The following is a 16,086-nucleotide window of genomic DNA, read 5'->3' on the forward strand; positions in this document are numbered from 1 at the left end:
TTGTGGCTGTTACTCACCACCGAGCAGGACACCCTGGAGCAGGCAGTGCTGGCCAGCCGGTGTCAGCAGTGCCAACTCCCTGCCACGCACCTGGCAAACCATCTGGAACAACCTGAGGGATGGCAGGGCTCCCTCCAACCTCGGGAGTGCCACGACGGAGAGCTCAGCGCTGCTGCTGTCCCCGTGCTTGCCTGGTGGTTCCTTCTTTTGGGAACAACACCACAATTTTGGCACATTTCTGTTTTAGCAGAGCATAATCCTGGATAACATTTAGGGAACTAATGGAGGAGAACATCTCCCAAGCAAATTGCTCTGATGAAATAAACTCCTGAGGATACTGAGGGTCAGAGGGACTTGTCCAAAGTCTCCCTGAGAATCAAACAGGAACATGGGTAACCTCAGCTAGGAACCAGGTGTTCGTGTCTGGCAGACATGCACCTATCACACAGATCCATGGGAAAATTACCATTAAAAACCATGGCCTGGAGGAGACCCAAATAAGGCATCACATCAGTTAGATGTAGGTGATCCCTGACAGATGTTGTTCTGACATGCTCTTGAAAAGATATCCCTCTCCCTGCAAAAGCAGTGACTCTGTCATCAAGAATTTGTTCCAGGATTTAAGTCTTGTTAATTGGAAAGCTTTTCCAAAGATCTGATCTCAGCCTCTCTTGATTCAAATAAACACAAGGGACAACTTGTACATCAAGGTGGGCACAGAGCACAAGCCGGTCTCACAAATTAACAGTATCACTCTCCTCACCTTTCCCTGGGGGTTCCTACAGCCACAGTTATTCTTCCTCTCCTCTAGGCAATGTCCAGGTTTTGTTGACAACTTGGAGCAAGCAAAATATGTGCACAGGCAGCCCAGTGCTGGTGATAATGAAGTTCTGTGGATGTCGATGGTGACTTGGTTGACCCCACATCCGCCACTGGGTTTGTCTTACAGCCCAAAGCTTACCCCGGGCTGGTGCAGCCCCAGCCAAAGCAGCAGGAAGGGGGACAAAGGCAGGAGCTGCTTCCAGCACGTCAGCCCATGAATCAGCAGCCTCTGCTCCCACAGCCACTCCAGGCTTCCACGGGAGCCCAGTGTGGTCACTGCTGAGCCAACTGCTACAGCAGAAGAGTCACACTGAGGGGACACAGCCACAGGCTGCAGTGACAGGTGCTGAGAGACACCAGCACAACATCCTCTGGAGGCACCAACACAGCCCCCACAGCACTGGTCACAGAATGATTTAGGTTGGAAAAGACAACTGGTCACATCAAATTCAATCTTTGACTGATCACCACCTTATCAATTAGATCATGGGTCCAAGTGCCACATGCACTCATCCCTTGAACACAAATGAAACAAGATGAAGCATCTGGCAAAGCTGGTGGGAAGGAGATCCCATTTCCCCCGCAGCACAGCTCAGGGCTGTCCCACTGGCACATAGGACAGGGACAGTGCTTGGAGATGGCTGCTGGAGCCCAGCCCTGCTCTGCACAGCGAGACCCACTCTGTGCTCTGGCAAATCCCCTTTGCTTGGTTTCTCCCACTGAATCATCTTGGAATGAGGAAGAACGTAACCAGCAAAATAGTCAATGTTTTATCAATGCAAATTGTTATCCAGCTGATTCAACAGAAAAGCTTCTCTTTGACCACAACATGGGGTGAGATTATCTAGAAAATGACAGGAAAGTTGTTGTGACTATTCTGCACACATTAGACAAGATGAGGAAATGCTGTTTTGGGGTCTTTGCTCAGAGAACCAATGAGATTCCAGAAAGAGGAAATATACGAGGAAACACAGAGGTCACGGAAATTCATGTGAAGAACACACAGGAAGGACTGGCATTCACACTCCAGCTGCAGGTATCGGGTCCCAGGGCCAGAGGCGTGTCCAGCTCCGCCCGCCCCAGGTCCTGCTCGGGGTGGGACAGGGTGAGCTCACACCTTTGGGACTCGGGATGCCCTGCCTCGCCCCGCGGGCCTGCCCAGCCCCGTGTGACAGCGGGGACAGCCGGGGGGCTGCGGCGGCACCTTCGGGGCGGGCACGGTGCGAGCCCAGGGCTCGGCGGGCACAGCCCGGCGGTCTCCGCAGCCTCCCGGTGCCCTGGTACCGCGTCACATCCGTCGGGGCCCGATGATGCAGCCGCGGGATCCCCGCGCATCCGGTGGCTCGCACCGCGGCCGGGAGCGGGGCCATGGGCGCCGCCCGCGATGCGGAGCAGCAGCCGGGACCGCCGGGCGAGGAGGGCCCGGGAGACGCCGAGGAGCAGCTGGTCAGCACGGTGAGGAGCGGGCCGGGCCGGGCCGGGCAAGGGAGGGCGGCGGCGGGGCCGCGGCTGACGCGTGTGTTCCCGCAGAGCCCCTGGAACATCATGATCAAGCACCGGCAGGTGCAGCGGCGCGGGCGGCGCTCCCAGATGACCACCAGGTACGGCGGGACCGGGAAGGGCAGCGGGCGGAGGGAGGGGCGGGTTGGACCGGGCCGGGGCAGGGGGCTCCACGCCCTCCTCCTTGATCCATCCTCCCGCAGCTTCACGGACCCGAGCGTGTCCATGGACCTGCTGCGCGCTGTGCTGCAGCCCAGCATCAACGAGGAGATCCGGGGCATCTTCAACAAGTACATGAAGGTGGGCGCTGGGGACGGGCGGGCAGCAGCAGGTGCAGGGGGACAGCTCGGCTGCCGCCGAGGCCATCGCGCCTCTCTGTGCGAGCTGAGCCGACCCTGAGCCGGCTGTCACCCTCTCCTGCCTTTTCCTCTCCAGTTTTTTCAGACAGCGGCCATCAACGTGCGTGATAACGTTGGGGAGGAGGTGGACCCCGAGCAGCTCATCCAGGAGACCTGTAGGAGCTGCCTGGAGCAGGTGGGTGCTGGTGAGGTGTTTCTTGGGTGTCCAGCTAAGCAATGCAGCCTGGCTAGAATGTGTCCCTCTTGACAGCTTTGCTGTCACCGTGAGGGCACATCCACAGCCCTTGTGTGACTGCTGTGCTGGCATTCATTCTCGCTGGGAAGAAGGGAGCAGTCAGAGCTGGGCAGCTCGTGCTGCTGCTTCTCACTGCTGCTGTAGGAATGTGGCACGCTGCTGGAGTCCCACAGAAACCGCCCCCCAGCACCCGTCAGAGGGTCCTGGCAGGGTAGGGCGGGATTTTTTTCCTTTCACGCTTTGCTTATCTGCCAGTTTGCCAGAATTTATCTTGCTGAGATTGTGCTTTTCCATCTGGCTGTCTGTGGAAGCATGGCCTGGTAGCACTCCAAAAGCAAAGCTGTAGCAGGGCTTTTAGGCAGATGTGTAGAGGTGGGGGTTGATTATGGGGTCCTCTCTGAACCTGGAATCCGTGGAACCTTCTTTTTCTTCCTGCAGGCCAAGCTGTTGTTCTCTGATGGCAAAAAGGTGGTTCCCAGGTTGCCCCATGAGCAGGCAGTGCCAAAGGTAATTGTTGTGATTGTACCCAGAGGTTTAAATGGCTTGTGAGAGCTGGGAGAAGAGTTGGGGTCCCTTTGTTCTCTGGCTCTTCTTGGCTGCCAGTGCAGTAGTGGGGGATGTTTGGCTTGAAGGGAATGCAGGGCAAGGAGAATCCCAGGTGCTGCTTGCTGCAGTTCATTGCTGCCTACAGAGAGGGGCTGGGGTCAGTGTTCACCTGGCCAGGCAGGGAGAAGAGCCCTGCTCATCCCACTGCCCTTCCTCTTCCAGCGTGCCCGACAGATGGATGAGGAGCTGAGCCGTCGAGGGAGCCCTGTTCCAAAAAAGGTAGGATGGTTTTCCCAACAAGAGATTTTATGTTTTGGGAAGCCTGGCCCTCATTCCTGGCCATTCCCACAGTGTGAGTGCATGGAGATGCACAGGCAGCTTTATTGAGGCGTTGGAGGTGCTCACTCTGGTGCCAGGCAGTGTTTTGGCCTGTGACAAAAGAAGCAGCTTCCCTGGGAGAGGGAGGGCTGCTGAGAGGGTTCCCTCAGCCATCACAGCTGAGTCACAGGAGGGTTTCTTCCATGCAGAGGAAGGGGCGGCCTCCAGGACAGAGCCTTTCAAATGACCGTGGAGTCTCAGGCATGGCAGCGTGAGTACAAACCCTGAGCCCCTGTTTTGGGGGGGCAGGGGGAGTGAGGCTGCCTGTGGGGAGCACACAAACCCCACAGACTCCTCTCCTGCAGATGGGTGATGGCAGTTCTTCTGGGTGTGGGCAGAAGTAGGGTTAGGTTGAGGTGTTCCCCTCAGGACGCAAAGACCTTCAAAGAATGGGTTTTAAACAGGCCCAAAGGGATGAAAAGGTCCAGATGGACCCTCCAGAGTGAGTGGTGAGACATGGAGGACGGTGGGATATGGACGGCCAGGAGAGGAGAATGTGCAGCAAAGCTGAGGGTCCAAACCTGGGCGCTATGGGAGAATGGAAGGTGTGAAAAAGGGTGGACCTGCAAGGGCTTGGGCTCAGTCCCTGCTTCTGGTGGTGACTAAGCTGATCCCACTGGATCTCTTACTGTGTTTTCCTTCCCCTCAGGTGGAAGCTCAAAGTCTCTGAGCCTGTGAAAAGGGATGGACCAAAGGTATTAGCTGTCCGACACTGCTGGGCTCCCTCTCTCCTCCCCTTTGCTCCCGCTAGCAGAGCCCTGCAGCTGCAGGAGCATGGGCTGTGCTCTGCTCTGATGGGGCCGTGGGCAAGGGTGGAGCAAGAAGACGAAGCGAAGTGCCCGGAGGCCTTTGCTGGTCTCCCCAGGCACCATAGCCTGTATCCCTGCGGTGTGGTGCTGCCAAGGGAGACCTGAGGAGACCAGGAGTAGCCAGGAGAATCCCACAAGTGTTTCCCACGAGGGAAACTGCTTAGATCAGCCCAGACAGAATGTAATGTCCTTCCCCTGCGAAGGGCTGGAGGTCTATGGCCAGCTCCCTCCCTCCCAGTCTGGAGGCAGCTCCAAGGTTCCCTGTCGGAGAGCTGAGGCTTGTGGACCATGGCCAGCAGCAGCTTCATTTCTAATGTTGCCCCTTTTCCAATTGCTCTGTAGTGGGATCCATCCCGACTGACTGAAACCACAACCTTTGTGCTGGGATCTCGAGCAAACAAGTAAGGAACGGCCCTGTCGATGGAGGGTGGTGTCCCCAGGCAGGAGCCCGTGACACTCCTCCCGTCACTTCGCTTCTCTGCCTCAAAAGCAGTAGGAAGGGCCTGGGGAGGAGAGGGGTGTCCCTGTGCCACCGCAGCTGCTCTCCCCACAACCCTAACACCCCTCCTGTTCTATTGCAGAGCTCTCGGGATGGGAGGAACAAGAGGGCGACTCTACATCAAGCATCCCCACCTCTTTAAGGTCAGGTGCCACAGCCGGATGGTTTCCCATGGGAACTGGGAGCGCGTGCTTCAGCTCCCTTGTTTACTTCCTCCCCCATGCCCTCGTTTGTTATTTTAGAGCACATTCCCAAGGTCTGGCTAGCACGCAGAACACGAGCCAACGGTGTCGCGTGTGTTTGCCAGGGCTGAGGCTGGAGCAGGGCAGGCGGAGCGGGGGGCAGAGCAGAGCAGGGCGCAGCATCCTGCAGGAGGGGGCTTTCAGGGGAGGGTCTGTCACCCGTTCTCAGCTCCGTCCTCGCTGCTTTGTTGCAGTACGCGGCTGACCCGCAGGATAAGCACTGGCTGACAGAGCAGCAGCACATGAGGGCCATTGGGGGCAAGATGGTGAGTACGGCCAGGCACAGGGCCTGCATGGGCGGAGGAGCCGCGGGCCAGGCGGCGGTGGCAGGAGGATAGGCAGGGCGTGGGGACAACAGCGCTGCCAAGGTCCATCCCCTGCCCACAGGACTGGGGCGTGGGCCAGGAGGCACAGCTGGCTCCCACGGGGACAGCGGTGGCTGGGGGGGGTGGCCCTGCCCTGGCTGCCCCTCGCAGGCACCCTGAGGTGTCCCCTGCCTTGTGCCACAGGCCTACCTCCTCATTGAAGAGGACATTCGGGATTTGGCCGCCAGTGAGGATTACAGGTGAGGACCAAAGCAGACAATCTGAAGGTGCTTCTGTGCCTGGGGCTGCTTCTCTGGGGGCCCCCGCCATGTCCCCCCTCATTGCTGCATTGCAGGGGTGTCCTGTGCCAGAGGAATTCTCTCCATGACAGTTGGAGGCTTGGTTATGGTTGGGGTTTGGTGCCCATGGGGCCACGTTGGGCAACTAAGATTTGGACTTGGTGTTGTTTGGGGGTCTGTGGCAGGTTTGGGCTTGGTGCTCATTGAGATCCATGGTGGGTTTGGTGGGTCTGGGCTTGGTACTGATGGGTGCCAGGGGACATGACGGGTTTGGGGTCAGCAGTGGGTGCTGGAGTCCCTCCACCTCACCCTCCTTCCTCCCCAGGGACTCTGTTGATCTGCAGCTGGAAGAGCTGAAGCCCTTCATCCCACCAGCCTGGATGACTGAGAAGATGCAGAAGCACATGGAGACGCTTCGGCGCGGGGGGGACGTGCCGCCCCCCGAGGAGCCCCCCGAGCCCTGATGGCCCCCCAATAAAGCCGCTTCCTTCCCACCTCGCCGCCTCCTGGGCACCGGGGCTGTGTGGCCATTTAAGGGCTTGCGGGACCCGTGGTCCCGCCCCTCGCGGGGCGCTGACCAATCACGGCGCTGTGCGTCAGTGGCCGGCTGTCAATCAGCGGCCGCTGGCCGTTACTGTGGGTGCTGCATCCTCGGCGGGCGGTGATTGGCCAGCTCGAACGGGGCTGCGCGCTGATTGGCGGGAGGGCCGCACGCGGAAATATTCAAACGGGGCGCGGGGCGGGCGTACCGGAGAGCGTCCGTGATCGGCGCTGCGACCGAGCTGCTCTTGCACCGGAGAGGGCTTGCGACCGAGCCGCTCTTGCACCGAAGAAGGGGTCGGGTCCGAGCCGCTCCTGAGCCGGAGGGCGTCTGGAACGGGGGTTGGGATCGGGCACCGCCGTTCGGCACTGGGCAGCCCCGCTAGGGGAGCCCTGGCCGCCGCTCGGCACCGGCACAGCCGCAGCGGGGTCCGAGGCCTGCCCCGAGCGGGACTGCGGGAGGGAGAGAAGGAGCCAGCGGAGCCGGGAGCGGTGCCGGGAGTGGGAGCCGCGTCCAGCTCGTGACTCGGCGGCCAGAGGCCGGTGAGCCGGTCCGTGATCCGGGAGCCGCTATGGCCTCACAGAACGCCGATCCCGCCGCCGTGTCCAGCGCAGCCGCCCGCAAAGCGGCCGAGACCGGGGCCACGGCGGCCCGCGGTGCGGTGGGGAAGAGGTGAGCGGAGCCGTGGCCGGGGTGAGGGTGGGGGCTGCCCAAGTGAGCCGGCCGATAACGTGCGCTTTCCCCGCAGGCTGCAGCAAGAGCTGATGGCGCTGATGGTGAGTGGGGCCTCGGGGCCGAGTCGGGGTTTGGGGATCCTGGGATTAAGCCGAGGGTCCCAAAGGCACCCTAGGCTGAACTGGGGTGGGGGGGTGTCTCTGTGTGTCCCGGGTTGTCCTGACGCGCTGCCCCTGCAGATGTCCGGTGACAAAGGCATTTCTGCCTTCCCCGAGTCCGACAACCTCTTCAAGTGGATCGGGACCATTGACGGCGCAGCCGGGACGGTGAGAGGCGAGATCCCTGTCTCGGAGGGGCCCTGACCCTGCCCCACCTTCCTACCTTCAGCTGAGGGTGGTCCCTACCCTCCGCTGCCCCTGTACCTCTTTTTCCCCGAGGCTTCCCCCCAGCTCTGGGGGCTACGGCCCCCCCTGACTCCTGTCCCCCTCGACTCCACCCCCAGGCCTACGAGGAGCTGCGGTACAAGCTGTCGCTGGAGTTTCCCAGCGGGTACCCCTACACAGCACCCACTGTGCGGTTCCTGACCCCCTGCTACCACCCCAACGTTGACACCCAGGGCAACATCTGCCTCGACATCCTCAAGGAAAAGTGGTCGGCACTGTATGATGTCCGCACCATCCTGCTCTCCATACAGAGCCTGCTGGCAGGTGGGTCTTGAGGACAAACTGCTGTGGAGTGCTGGGGGAAGGGGTGGTGGTCATAGTGGGGATGTCCAACCCGGATCAGGGCTCAAGGTTGTCCAGGTCACCCCTCACCAGCTGACCCAGCCACTGTTTTCAGAGCCGAACATCGAGAGCCCTCTGAACACACATGCCGCTGAGCTCTGGAAGAACCAAGTCGGTGAGTGCCTGAAGCAGAACCCTCCTGCCCCCTCCTCAGTGACATGGGCAGCAGCACAGTCCCCAGTGCCTATCTGGCCTCACAGATGCCCTGGCAGCTGCCTCAGGACCCTTGGCACCATGTTCCCTCTCTCTCCTCAGCCTACAAGAAGTATGTGCGGGAGACGTACAACAAGCAGACCAAGAGCCAGGAGACCTGACCATCACTACCGCCCCCCAACATACCCACTCCCTCCCGGCCATCCCCTGCCTTTTGTATCATAGGCTGTTTTTAAATTAATGTTGCAGTCCGAGCCACGGTTAATGTATAAATAAATACACGTTTATAACTTCTGCAGGGGGTTCCATGGGAGTCTTGGCACACCCTGAGTGCCCAGAGGCCCCTATGCGAGTGTGGGTGGGGAGGGTGGAAGGGACACTGACCCCTGTGGAGTAACAGGAGCTTTATCAATATTTGGGGATGCGGAGACCCATTTGGAGACCCATTTCTTCTGCAGGGTGGGAGCAGCCCCCACCATCACCTGCAAAGGCAGGGGTTGAGGACTGTAGGCATACATGGGGCCTCTGCTCTGTGGCAGGGGTGCCACCTCTGGCTGCTATCTCCTGCCCCCCTAGCTCACAGCACCCCACAGCAGTGCCCAGCACAGGGGCCTCCCCAGGCCTCTCTCTCTGTGGTGCTGCTTATCTCTGCTGGCTGTGCGGTCTCTGCGGCTTCCACTGTCCACGGTGGAATGTTGGCTCCGCTCTCCATCTCTGCCAGCGTGGCCCTCACCTGCTCAATCTCCTCCTCCAAGCGCTGGGTGTTTGGAGGCTGTGAGGGACCCCCTCCTTGCCGGCTGGGCAGCCCCCAGCACCCCAGCCCAGTGCGCAGTGGGGCAACACCACCCCCTTGGAGGGAGAAGAGCTGGCAGAGGTGCTGGGCTCTGTACAGGTCCTGAAGGAAGAGCTCCAAGGCAGAGAGGAAGAGCACCCACAGCCGCTCCAGCTCCTGCCGTTCCAGAGGGCTCGCCGGGACCTGCCGCAGCCCTGCTAGGAGCACCCGCCGCAATCCTGTGGGATAGGCATGCTGAGCTGGGGCGGCCCTGGAGCCCCTCCTTGGCCCCAGTGTGGGTGCAGAGGTTCCCCGTGGCTGCTGCCTGATACAGCAGTTCCCTCCTTACCCATGCTGAGCTCACAGGCCTCTGCGCTCCTCCTGCATCGCTCCTCACGCAGCCGCGGGCTGTCACCGCTCCCCCCAAGCTGCAGCACGAGCTGCCGGTGTCTGGCCGTGGCCTTGCAGAGGGCAGCCTGGGCTGTGGCACACGTTCCCACTGCCCCCCGCCCATGGCACACATCCCTTCTGCCTGGTGCCATTACACCCCGTGAAAACAGGGCAGGGTCAGGATGCCCACGGTGATTGCTCGAGCTCCAGGGGGCTCGGCTGCTCTGTGCCACAGCGCTGTGCTGTGGGTATGTGACCAGTTCTGAGCTGTGTCTGGGTCCGGTGGCCCCACCTACCCTGGCTGGGGACTGTACCCCGCCTCATTCCCCCAGCTGTGCTCCACCCCAGCTGGTCCCCAGGGAGCTGTGATGCCCAGCAGGCTAGCACAGCCTCTTCAGAGAGGGACAGAGACAAGCACCAACTTTCCACTGTAGGGAAGGGGCTGCTCCTGCCCTTTCACCTTATAGCCAGGTCCTCTGGGTGGGAGATGGGGGTCCCAGTGTGGGGCAGGCAGCGGTGGCTCTCTAGAATCACTGTGGTCCCACAGCCCCACCCCGGAGCAGGACTCTCAGGGCCAGGGCCACGCTCCCTCACCCTCTGGCATGTGAATGAGCTGCTCTGCACGGAAACTCTGAGCTCAGCACTGGCATCTGCCCAAGATCTTGTCCGTGGGAACCACAACTCTGGGCTGCCCCTGCAGCACTTCTCTGTGGTGTGAGCCCGCCCATGTTCCCTCCCTGGGGAGCAGAGCAGGGACACACTGCCACAGCCCCCTCCCCATGCACCCCCAGTGAAATCCTGCACCAGCAGCTCAAGCCTTTCCTCTTTAATTGAGGCTTGAATCAAAGCCACAGGTGACAGATGGAAGGAAAAGCTCAGCCGCCGGTGGTGAGATGAGACCGGGACCCTGGCACAGAGAAAGGTCCCAGCCAGTGCTGAGGGCCAGATGCTGTGGAGCTGCTGCTCCCTGGACAGCAGGGGAGCAGGGCTGGGTGCAGCAGCTGGCCCGAGGAATGTCTGGTCCCTTACTGCACACCCTCCATCATCTTCAGGAACTCTGCAAGAGAGCAGCAGCCTCAGCCCATGGCCCTGCCTGGGTGCACAACATGGGTGCTTGGCTGGGGCCATTGCTCACCATCAAAGTCGATGCGCCCGTCATTGTTCTTGTCTGAGTCCTTCATCATGTCCTCTATGTCCTCATCAGTGACAGGCTCCCCGGTGGCTCTCAGGATCTCACCCAGCTCCTCAATGTCAATGAACCCATCTGCATTCCTGCAGGAGGGTGAGGGAGGGATGAGACCTCGCTTGCCCTCGCAGACAGGATGGGCACCTTCGCCCCCACACTCACCTGTCAAAGATGCGGAAGCAGTTGGCCAGCTCCTCCTCAGACTTGCCTTTGGCATCCTCTTTCATCTGGCGCACCATCATGACCAAGAACTCCTCGAAGTCGATGGTGCCGCTGCCTGTGGGGAGAGAGCCAAGCATGGGTCAGACTGCCTGCCCAGGGCCCAGTACCCACCCCTGCTAGCAACCACCAAGGACTGCTCACCATCCTCATCCACCTCCTCAATGATGGCATCCAACTCCTCTTTGGTGGGGTTCTGGCCCAGCATTCTCATCACCGTCCCCAGCTCCTTGGTGCTGATATCTCCACCGCCATCAGCATCAAACATGTCGAAGGCGGCTTTGAACTCTGTGGAAAGGAAGGTCAGGTCTCTGTGCACTGAGGCAGAGCCAGACCCTGCACCATGGCCTGTTCCTGCCATCCCCGCACTCACCCGCAATCATCTCCTCACTGAGGAAGGCACGGGCTTCTGCCTGCTGGTCCGTCTGCAAGGCAAGGGAGAGGGGTCACCGTGCCACCCATATCAGGCCAGAGACCCCTCACACAGCCTGGCCCAACAGTGCCTGGCTGTGGGAAGAGCCTCTGCCCTGATGCAGGACAAGCCTATGCTGGCACGAGACACAGACACCAGCAACCCCTACAGTTCTGATGCCTTCCAGGCATCCATGAGCATCATGGGCTGCAGGGAGCTGCCTGCCCAAGTCCCCCACTATCTGGGGGTCTTCATTGTGCAGGGGTCATGGTCCCTGTATACAGCCTTGGAATCCTGGGCTTGCAGTGCTATTTTTGGGATCTCCTCAGCTCCCCTTGTAGGGATCGCTGGAGCTACAGTCGTGGCACCTGTCAACCCCGATCGAGTTTCTCCTGGAGGCGCAGGCCAGCCATGGAGCCAGCAGCGACACCGTGTCGCATGACCCAGCACTCGGCTTTCAGCCACCCCCTGCCCTGCCGTCGCTGCCTCTGTGCAGCCCTGAGCTCTGAACAGGGCTGAGGTGGTGTCCCTGGGAACCTGCAACCCCTCAGCAGCCACATGGTCACCCTCAGATCTGTCCTGCAGGGACCCCGCACCACCCCCGTGGCACCGGGGACCATATCCCTACTGCCCTCTGCCGAGGCACCTCCACAGCCCAGATCACCCTGGTGCCTCCTGCCCGGTCAGGTCTTGTCCTGGCACACAGCACACAGCACACAGGAGTACTTACCATCTTGGGAATTTATGGTGCTTCCCACCCCCAGAGAATCACCAGCTCCTGCAGCAGGAACTCCCAGAAGCTTCGTGATGCCCCTGGCACCCCAATTTGTAGTGTCTCCTGTGTGGGATGTGCCTCCAGCTACTTCCCCCCGGCCCCCTCAGCCTATCAGCGCTCCGGCAGCACCCAGCCCCTCTCACTGGCAACTGGTGCCTTTACCTAATTTAGCCAAAGCTTTATTGGCCAAGGGCTGGGATTAACGTGAGGATGGGGCTGGGATGGAAATTCAAGCCCTTCACGAGGGAGACTGAAGCTGTGGCAGGAGTCCAGCTCTGCCCACCCCCAACACCCCCATCCAAGGCAACTCAGCAATGAGGGGGTTAAAAATAGCCCTCGAGCCGTCAGCATCACCCGGGTAAGGGGAACAGGGTCCCCCCTGCACAAGGCACATAGACTATCACCCACTGGCCCCTGAAAATGCAGCCCTTCCTGGGACAAGTTCCCAATACCAAGCTGGTATTTCCCTGGCGCAGTGTCCCCCCCTGCACCCCGTTTTCTGCTCCAGGGGGCCCAGGCAGAGCAGTGCTGCAGCCCCCTGCAGCAGATAAGGAAGGAGTCCCCAGTGGGGCCTGGGGCACAAAGTCCCTGGAGAGATTTGGAGCATGAGCCCCATGGTTTGGGGTCCCCAGTGACGTTGGCATCTGTTTCCGGAAATGGCTCCATCTTTTCGTGCTTCTGAGGAGTGGGAATTATGCCCGGTGCCTCCTTGAAGGCTCCGTCCTCACACTCGTAGCTCATGCCAGCCAGTGCTGCCAGGACTGGCTGGGGCTGGTGGCTCTGGACATGCACTGGCCAAGTGGTCCATGCCCTGTGGTGCTCAGAGCCTCAGGGCTGCAGTGGGGACAGGGTGACACATCCCTGTCCCAGAAGGTCCCAGTGCCAGGGACACTCAGGAGTTTTCTGGCTCCTGGTTTTGCCGGTACCCCCATTCACCAGGTGGGAAATGGGAACAAGTCCAGCCCATAGTGCATCCCACCCTGCCTAAGGAAGCTCAGGGATCCCATCTGAGTCCCGGTGGGGCGCAGGGTGCTGGAACAGGGCGCAGTGAGTAAGCGATGGACAGAGCGATGGCAGCAGCTGGGCTGGTTCCTCGATATTTATAGACATTCCCAAGGAAGCGGTGAGGTGAGAGCAGGCAGGCACTAAAAAAGGCCGGGCAGGTGCTGGGGATGCAGCCTGGCCATGGGGCGCATGGTGAGGCCGACTGAGGCCAGGGTGGCAGGGTGCCAAGGTGGCCCGGGGGACATCCCAGTGGGATCGGGAGCCTGAATCTGGGATACCAGGAAACAGGGGTGTTGGGGAACCTGGCTGTCAGGGCACAGTGGTGCCAGGGTATTGGGGTATGAAGACCCTGGGACACCACAGCGCCGAGCAGCGGAGTGTGGAGCTCCTGTGGCCTCGGGGCAGATATCCAGGGCTCGGTCCGACCAGGACATCCCGGCTAGGGAAGAGCCGAGACCGGGAAGGGCGGGGTCGGTTCCCAGGCACGGGCTGCGGGCAGCGCCGGGCTGAGCCCTGATCCGAGAGTCCCAGGCGGTGCTGCAGGGACCGATCCCCATCTCGGCCGTGCCAGGCGGCGCCGGGAGAGCCGGTGCCGACGGCGCCGGACGGTACCGCAGGGCCCGATCCCGATCCCGGCCGTGCCGGGCGGTGCCGGCTCCGCCGCCCCGATCCGGGTTCCCGGCGGAGGCGGAGCCGCGCAGGGAGGATCCCGGGACGAGCCGTGGCGGAGCGGCCATCGCTCGGCACCGGCCGGCTCGGCTCGGCTCGGCTCGGCTCGGCTCGGCTCGGCTCGGCTCGGCTCGGCTCGGCTCGGCTCGGCTCGGCTCGGCTCGGCTCGGCTCGGGGCAGCGCGGACGGACCGGGGCGGGGCCGGCACCGGGAGGGTGTCCCGGGGCCGGGCCGTCGCCGCGCGGGGCCGTGCCGCGGTGGGCAGCCCCCGGCCCCGCCGTGTCGCGGTGCCGGCCCGTGCCCCCCGGCAGCGATGGCCGCCCGCATCCTGCACCGGCTGCGGCACGCGCTGGCGGGCGAGGGCGGCCGGGAGGAGCCGGCGGGAGGCGGCGGCGAGGCCGAGGATTGCCCGGAGAGCTCGGAGCTGGAGGACGACACCGAGGGGCTGTCGACGCGCCTCAGCGGCACCCTGAGTTTCACCAGCCACGAAGACGAGGAGGAGGAAGAGGAGGAGGAGGGGGACGGAGCTAGCGAGGAGCTGGAGGAGCCGCCGCAGGCGCCGGGTGCGGCGGCAGGCACGGAGGACGGAGGCAGGTGCTGGGGTGGTGAGCAGGGGGGATTGGGGCGACTCCAGGGACACTCATGCGATGGTGGCGTCCGGCAGCCCGACAGATGTCAGAGCCCTGTCCCCAGGGAGGGCACTGACACCCCTCTCCCGGCACAGAGTGGGTCTCTGCGGCGGAGCGTCCCGGCGGCAGCCTGCTGACCCGGCAGCTGCAGGAGCTGTGGCGGAGGTCGCGGGGCAGCCTGGCACCGCAGCGGCTGCTCTTCGAGGTCACCAGCGCCAGCGTGGTCAGCGAGCGCTCTTCCAAGTACGTGGTGAGTGAGCCCGGCGCGGCTGGGCGGGCGTGGGGTGGGTACCAGTCCTGCTCTCCCCGGAGCAGGGATCCCGCGGGGCTGCCGCTTAATTTTTTCTCTTTCCCCGTGCTGCTTGGATGGTGCTGGCGGCTCAGATGAGCCTCAGGTAACTATTGCTGATGGGTGCTGCAGCTGCAGCAGCCCAGTCCACTCCCTTCTGTCTGGGCAAACTCCCCCAGCCCCTTTGTGGCCTCACACCCCATAGTGGTGGTGCAGGAAACAACTGCCTGACACCTGCCTCCCCCGCAGCTCTACACCATCTACCTGATCCGCTCTGGCCAGTTTGACAAGGCCCCTGCCACCATTGCCCGGCGCTACTCGGACTTTGAGCAGCTGAACCGCCGCCTGCGCTGCCGTTTCAGCTGCGATATGGCCAGCGTTGCCTTCCCCAGGAAGAGACTGCGCCGGAACTTCACTGCTGAGACCATTGCCAAGCGGAGCCGAGCCTTCGAACAGTTCCTGTCCCATCTACACTCCATCGATGAGATCCGCCGCTCTCCTGAGTTCCTCGAGTTCTTCTTCCTGCCGGACCTGCAGGCCGCGCAGCGCCTGACCTGCACCGGCATGTACCGCGAGGCCCTGGCCACCTGGGCCAATGCCTACCGGCTGCAGGACCGGCTGGGGGTCTGCAGCTCTGGCCGCTTCCTGCTGACACTGGCTGGGCTGGCCGTCTGCCACCAGGAGCTGGACCAGCTCAGTGAGGCCCACGGCTGCTGCGAGCAGGCGCTGCAGCTGCTGGAGGCCCAGGTCAGCCACCCACTCCTGGGGCCCTTCCTGCAGGCCCACATCCACCTGGCCTGGAAGGTGGGCAAGGACAAGCGGCGCTCGGAGGCCCGGCTGCAGGACCTGCGGGAATCTGGGCTGCCCCTGCAGCAGCAGCCTTCCCTGAAGGAATGCCTGATCAAGGAGCCTCTGGAATGAGCCGCCTGTGCCCGCGTGGGTGGGAGGGCAGGGGCTGTGGGGGGCTCACACCTTTGGCAGCTGGGAGTGGTGAGGGCAATGCGGTGGGTGCCAATGGGGCAGGGGAGCAGCACCGCAGTCCCACGGGCAGCACAGCCCATGACTGGAGCTGCCTCCTGAATGCACTTTCTCTGTGGTTAGTCCGACTTGTGCGGCTGGGGACTCGTGGGGGTCCACTGCCCACATTGGTGCTGCCAGAAGCTGCTCCCCCGATGCAGGGGATCCTGGAGTGGCTGAAACTTTAGCTGTGATGTACTGGCACCTTGCAAGGGAACGGGAAAGCTTCTGGCAGGGTCCAGGGCTCTTGCCGGGAACTTCCCATGAAACTTACACAATAGAAAGGACTTTATTAAATAAAGTCTTGGCAGGAAGAAGAGCAAGGCGCTTGCTGTGTCTGTTCAGTCCCGCTTCCCCAGGGCATCATCAGTGGGAAGCTTCAAGCCTCCACACAGAGGTGGGAGCTGCCTCATCCCCTTCTCCCAGCTCCCAGCTGGGCCCAAGCCCAGTCGTGGGGAGGAGCCCAAGGACAAGCAGAAGCAGTAACTGAGGAGCCAGGGCACAAGCAGTACAGAAGTGAGAAGAGGAAGCAAGGTGTGCCAAAGTAGCACTGCCCCCTCCTGTGACCCAGCCTG

General features: G+C 61.9%; 5 protein-coding genes across 5 annotated transcripts; 3 read left to right on the top strand and 2 right to left on the bottom strand.

The window, feature by feature from the left end:
- The first annotated feature begins 2,148 nt into the window (after positions 1 to 2,148).
- DNTTIP1 (deoxynucleotidyltransferase terminal interacting protein 1) lies at positions 2,149 to 6,488 on the top strand. The gene is made up of 13 exons (XM_040079930.2): positions 2,149 to 2,277; positions 2,353 to 2,423; positions 2,526 to 2,622; positions 2,758 to 2,856; positions 3,355 to 3,423; positions 3,685 to 3,741; positions 3,990 to 4,051; positions 4,490 to 4,535; positions 4,992 to 5,050; positions 5,231 to 5,291; positions 5,585 to 5,656; positions 5,900 to 5,955; positions 6,320 to 6,488. Exons 1-13 carry the CDS (start codon positions 2,191 to 2,193, stop codon positions 6,456 to 6,458), a joined length of 975 nt encoding a protein of 324 aa, XP_039935864.1. The 5' UTR covers positions 2,149 to 2,190; the 3' UTR covers positions 6,459 to 6,488.
- Positions 6,489 to 6,727: 239 nt separating this feature from the next.
- UBE2C (ubiquitin conjugating enzyme E2 C) lies at positions 6,728 to 8,442 on the top strand. Its single transcript, XM_040080357.2, has 6 exons — positions 6,728 to 7,207; positions 7,284 to 7,311; positions 7,450 to 7,536; positions 7,713 to 7,917; positions 8,051 to 8,110; positions 8,251 to 8,442. Exons 1-6 carry the CDS (start codon positions 7,107 to 7,109, stop codon positions 8,307 to 8,309), a joined length of 540 nt encoding a protein of 179 aa, XP_039936291.1. The 5' UTR covers positions 6,728 to 7,106; the 3' UTR covers positions 8,310 to 8,442.
- Positions 8,443 to 8,444: 2 nt separating this feature from the next.
- LOC120760298 (regulator of G-protein signaling 9-binding protein-like) lies at positions 8,445 to 10,042 on the bottom strand. Its single transcript, XM_040080359.1, has 2 exons — positions 9,270 to 10,042; positions 8,445 to 9,159 (listed from the first exon to the last, which is right to left on the bottom strand). The coding sequence occupies exons 1-2, from the start codon at positions 9,460 to 9,462 to the stop codon at positions 8,726 to 8,728; spliced, it is 627 nt and encodes a 208-aa protein (XP_039936293.1). The 5' UTR covers positions 9,463 to 10,042; the 3' UTR covers positions 8,445 to 8,725.
- A 79-nt stretch (positions 10,043 to 10,121) lies between these two features.
- On the bottom strand, positions 10,122 to 11,963 carry TNNC2 (troponin C2, fast skeletal type). Its single transcript, XM_040080358.1, has 6 exons — positions 11,858 to 11,963; positions 11,089 to 11,140; positions 10,860 to 11,003; positions 10,659 to 10,773; positions 10,446 to 10,582; positions 10,122 to 10,367 (listed from the first exon to the last, which is right to left on the bottom strand). The coding sequence occupies exons 1-6, from the start codon at positions 11,858 to 11,860 to the stop codon at positions 10,336 to 10,338; spliced, it is 483 nt and encodes a 160-aa protein (XP_039936292.1). The 5' UTR covers positions 11,861 to 11,963; the 3' UTR covers positions 10,122 to 10,335.
- A 1,926-nt stretch (positions 11,964 to 13,889) lies between these two features.
- On the top strand, positions 13,890 to 15,834 carry SNX21 (sorting nexin family member 21). Its single transcript, XM_040080264.1, has 3 exons — positions 13,890 to 14,166; positions 14,301 to 14,455; positions 14,744 to 15,834. Exons 1-3 carry the CDS (start codon positions 13,890 to 13,892, stop codon positions 15,413 to 15,415), a joined length of 1,104 nt encoding a protein of 367 aa, XP_039936198.1. The 3' UTR covers positions 15,416 to 15,834.
- Positions 15,835 to 16,086: the final 252 nt, after the last annotated feature.

The sequence above is a fragment of the Hirundo rustica genome, chromosome 16 (genome assembly GCF_015227805.2).
Source record: "Hirundo rustica isolate bHirRus1 chromosome 16, bHirRus1.pri.v3, whole genome shotgun sequence".
Taxonomy (NCBI): Eukaryota; Metazoa; Chordata; class Aves; order Passeriformes; family Hirundinidae; genus Hirundo; species Hirundo rustica.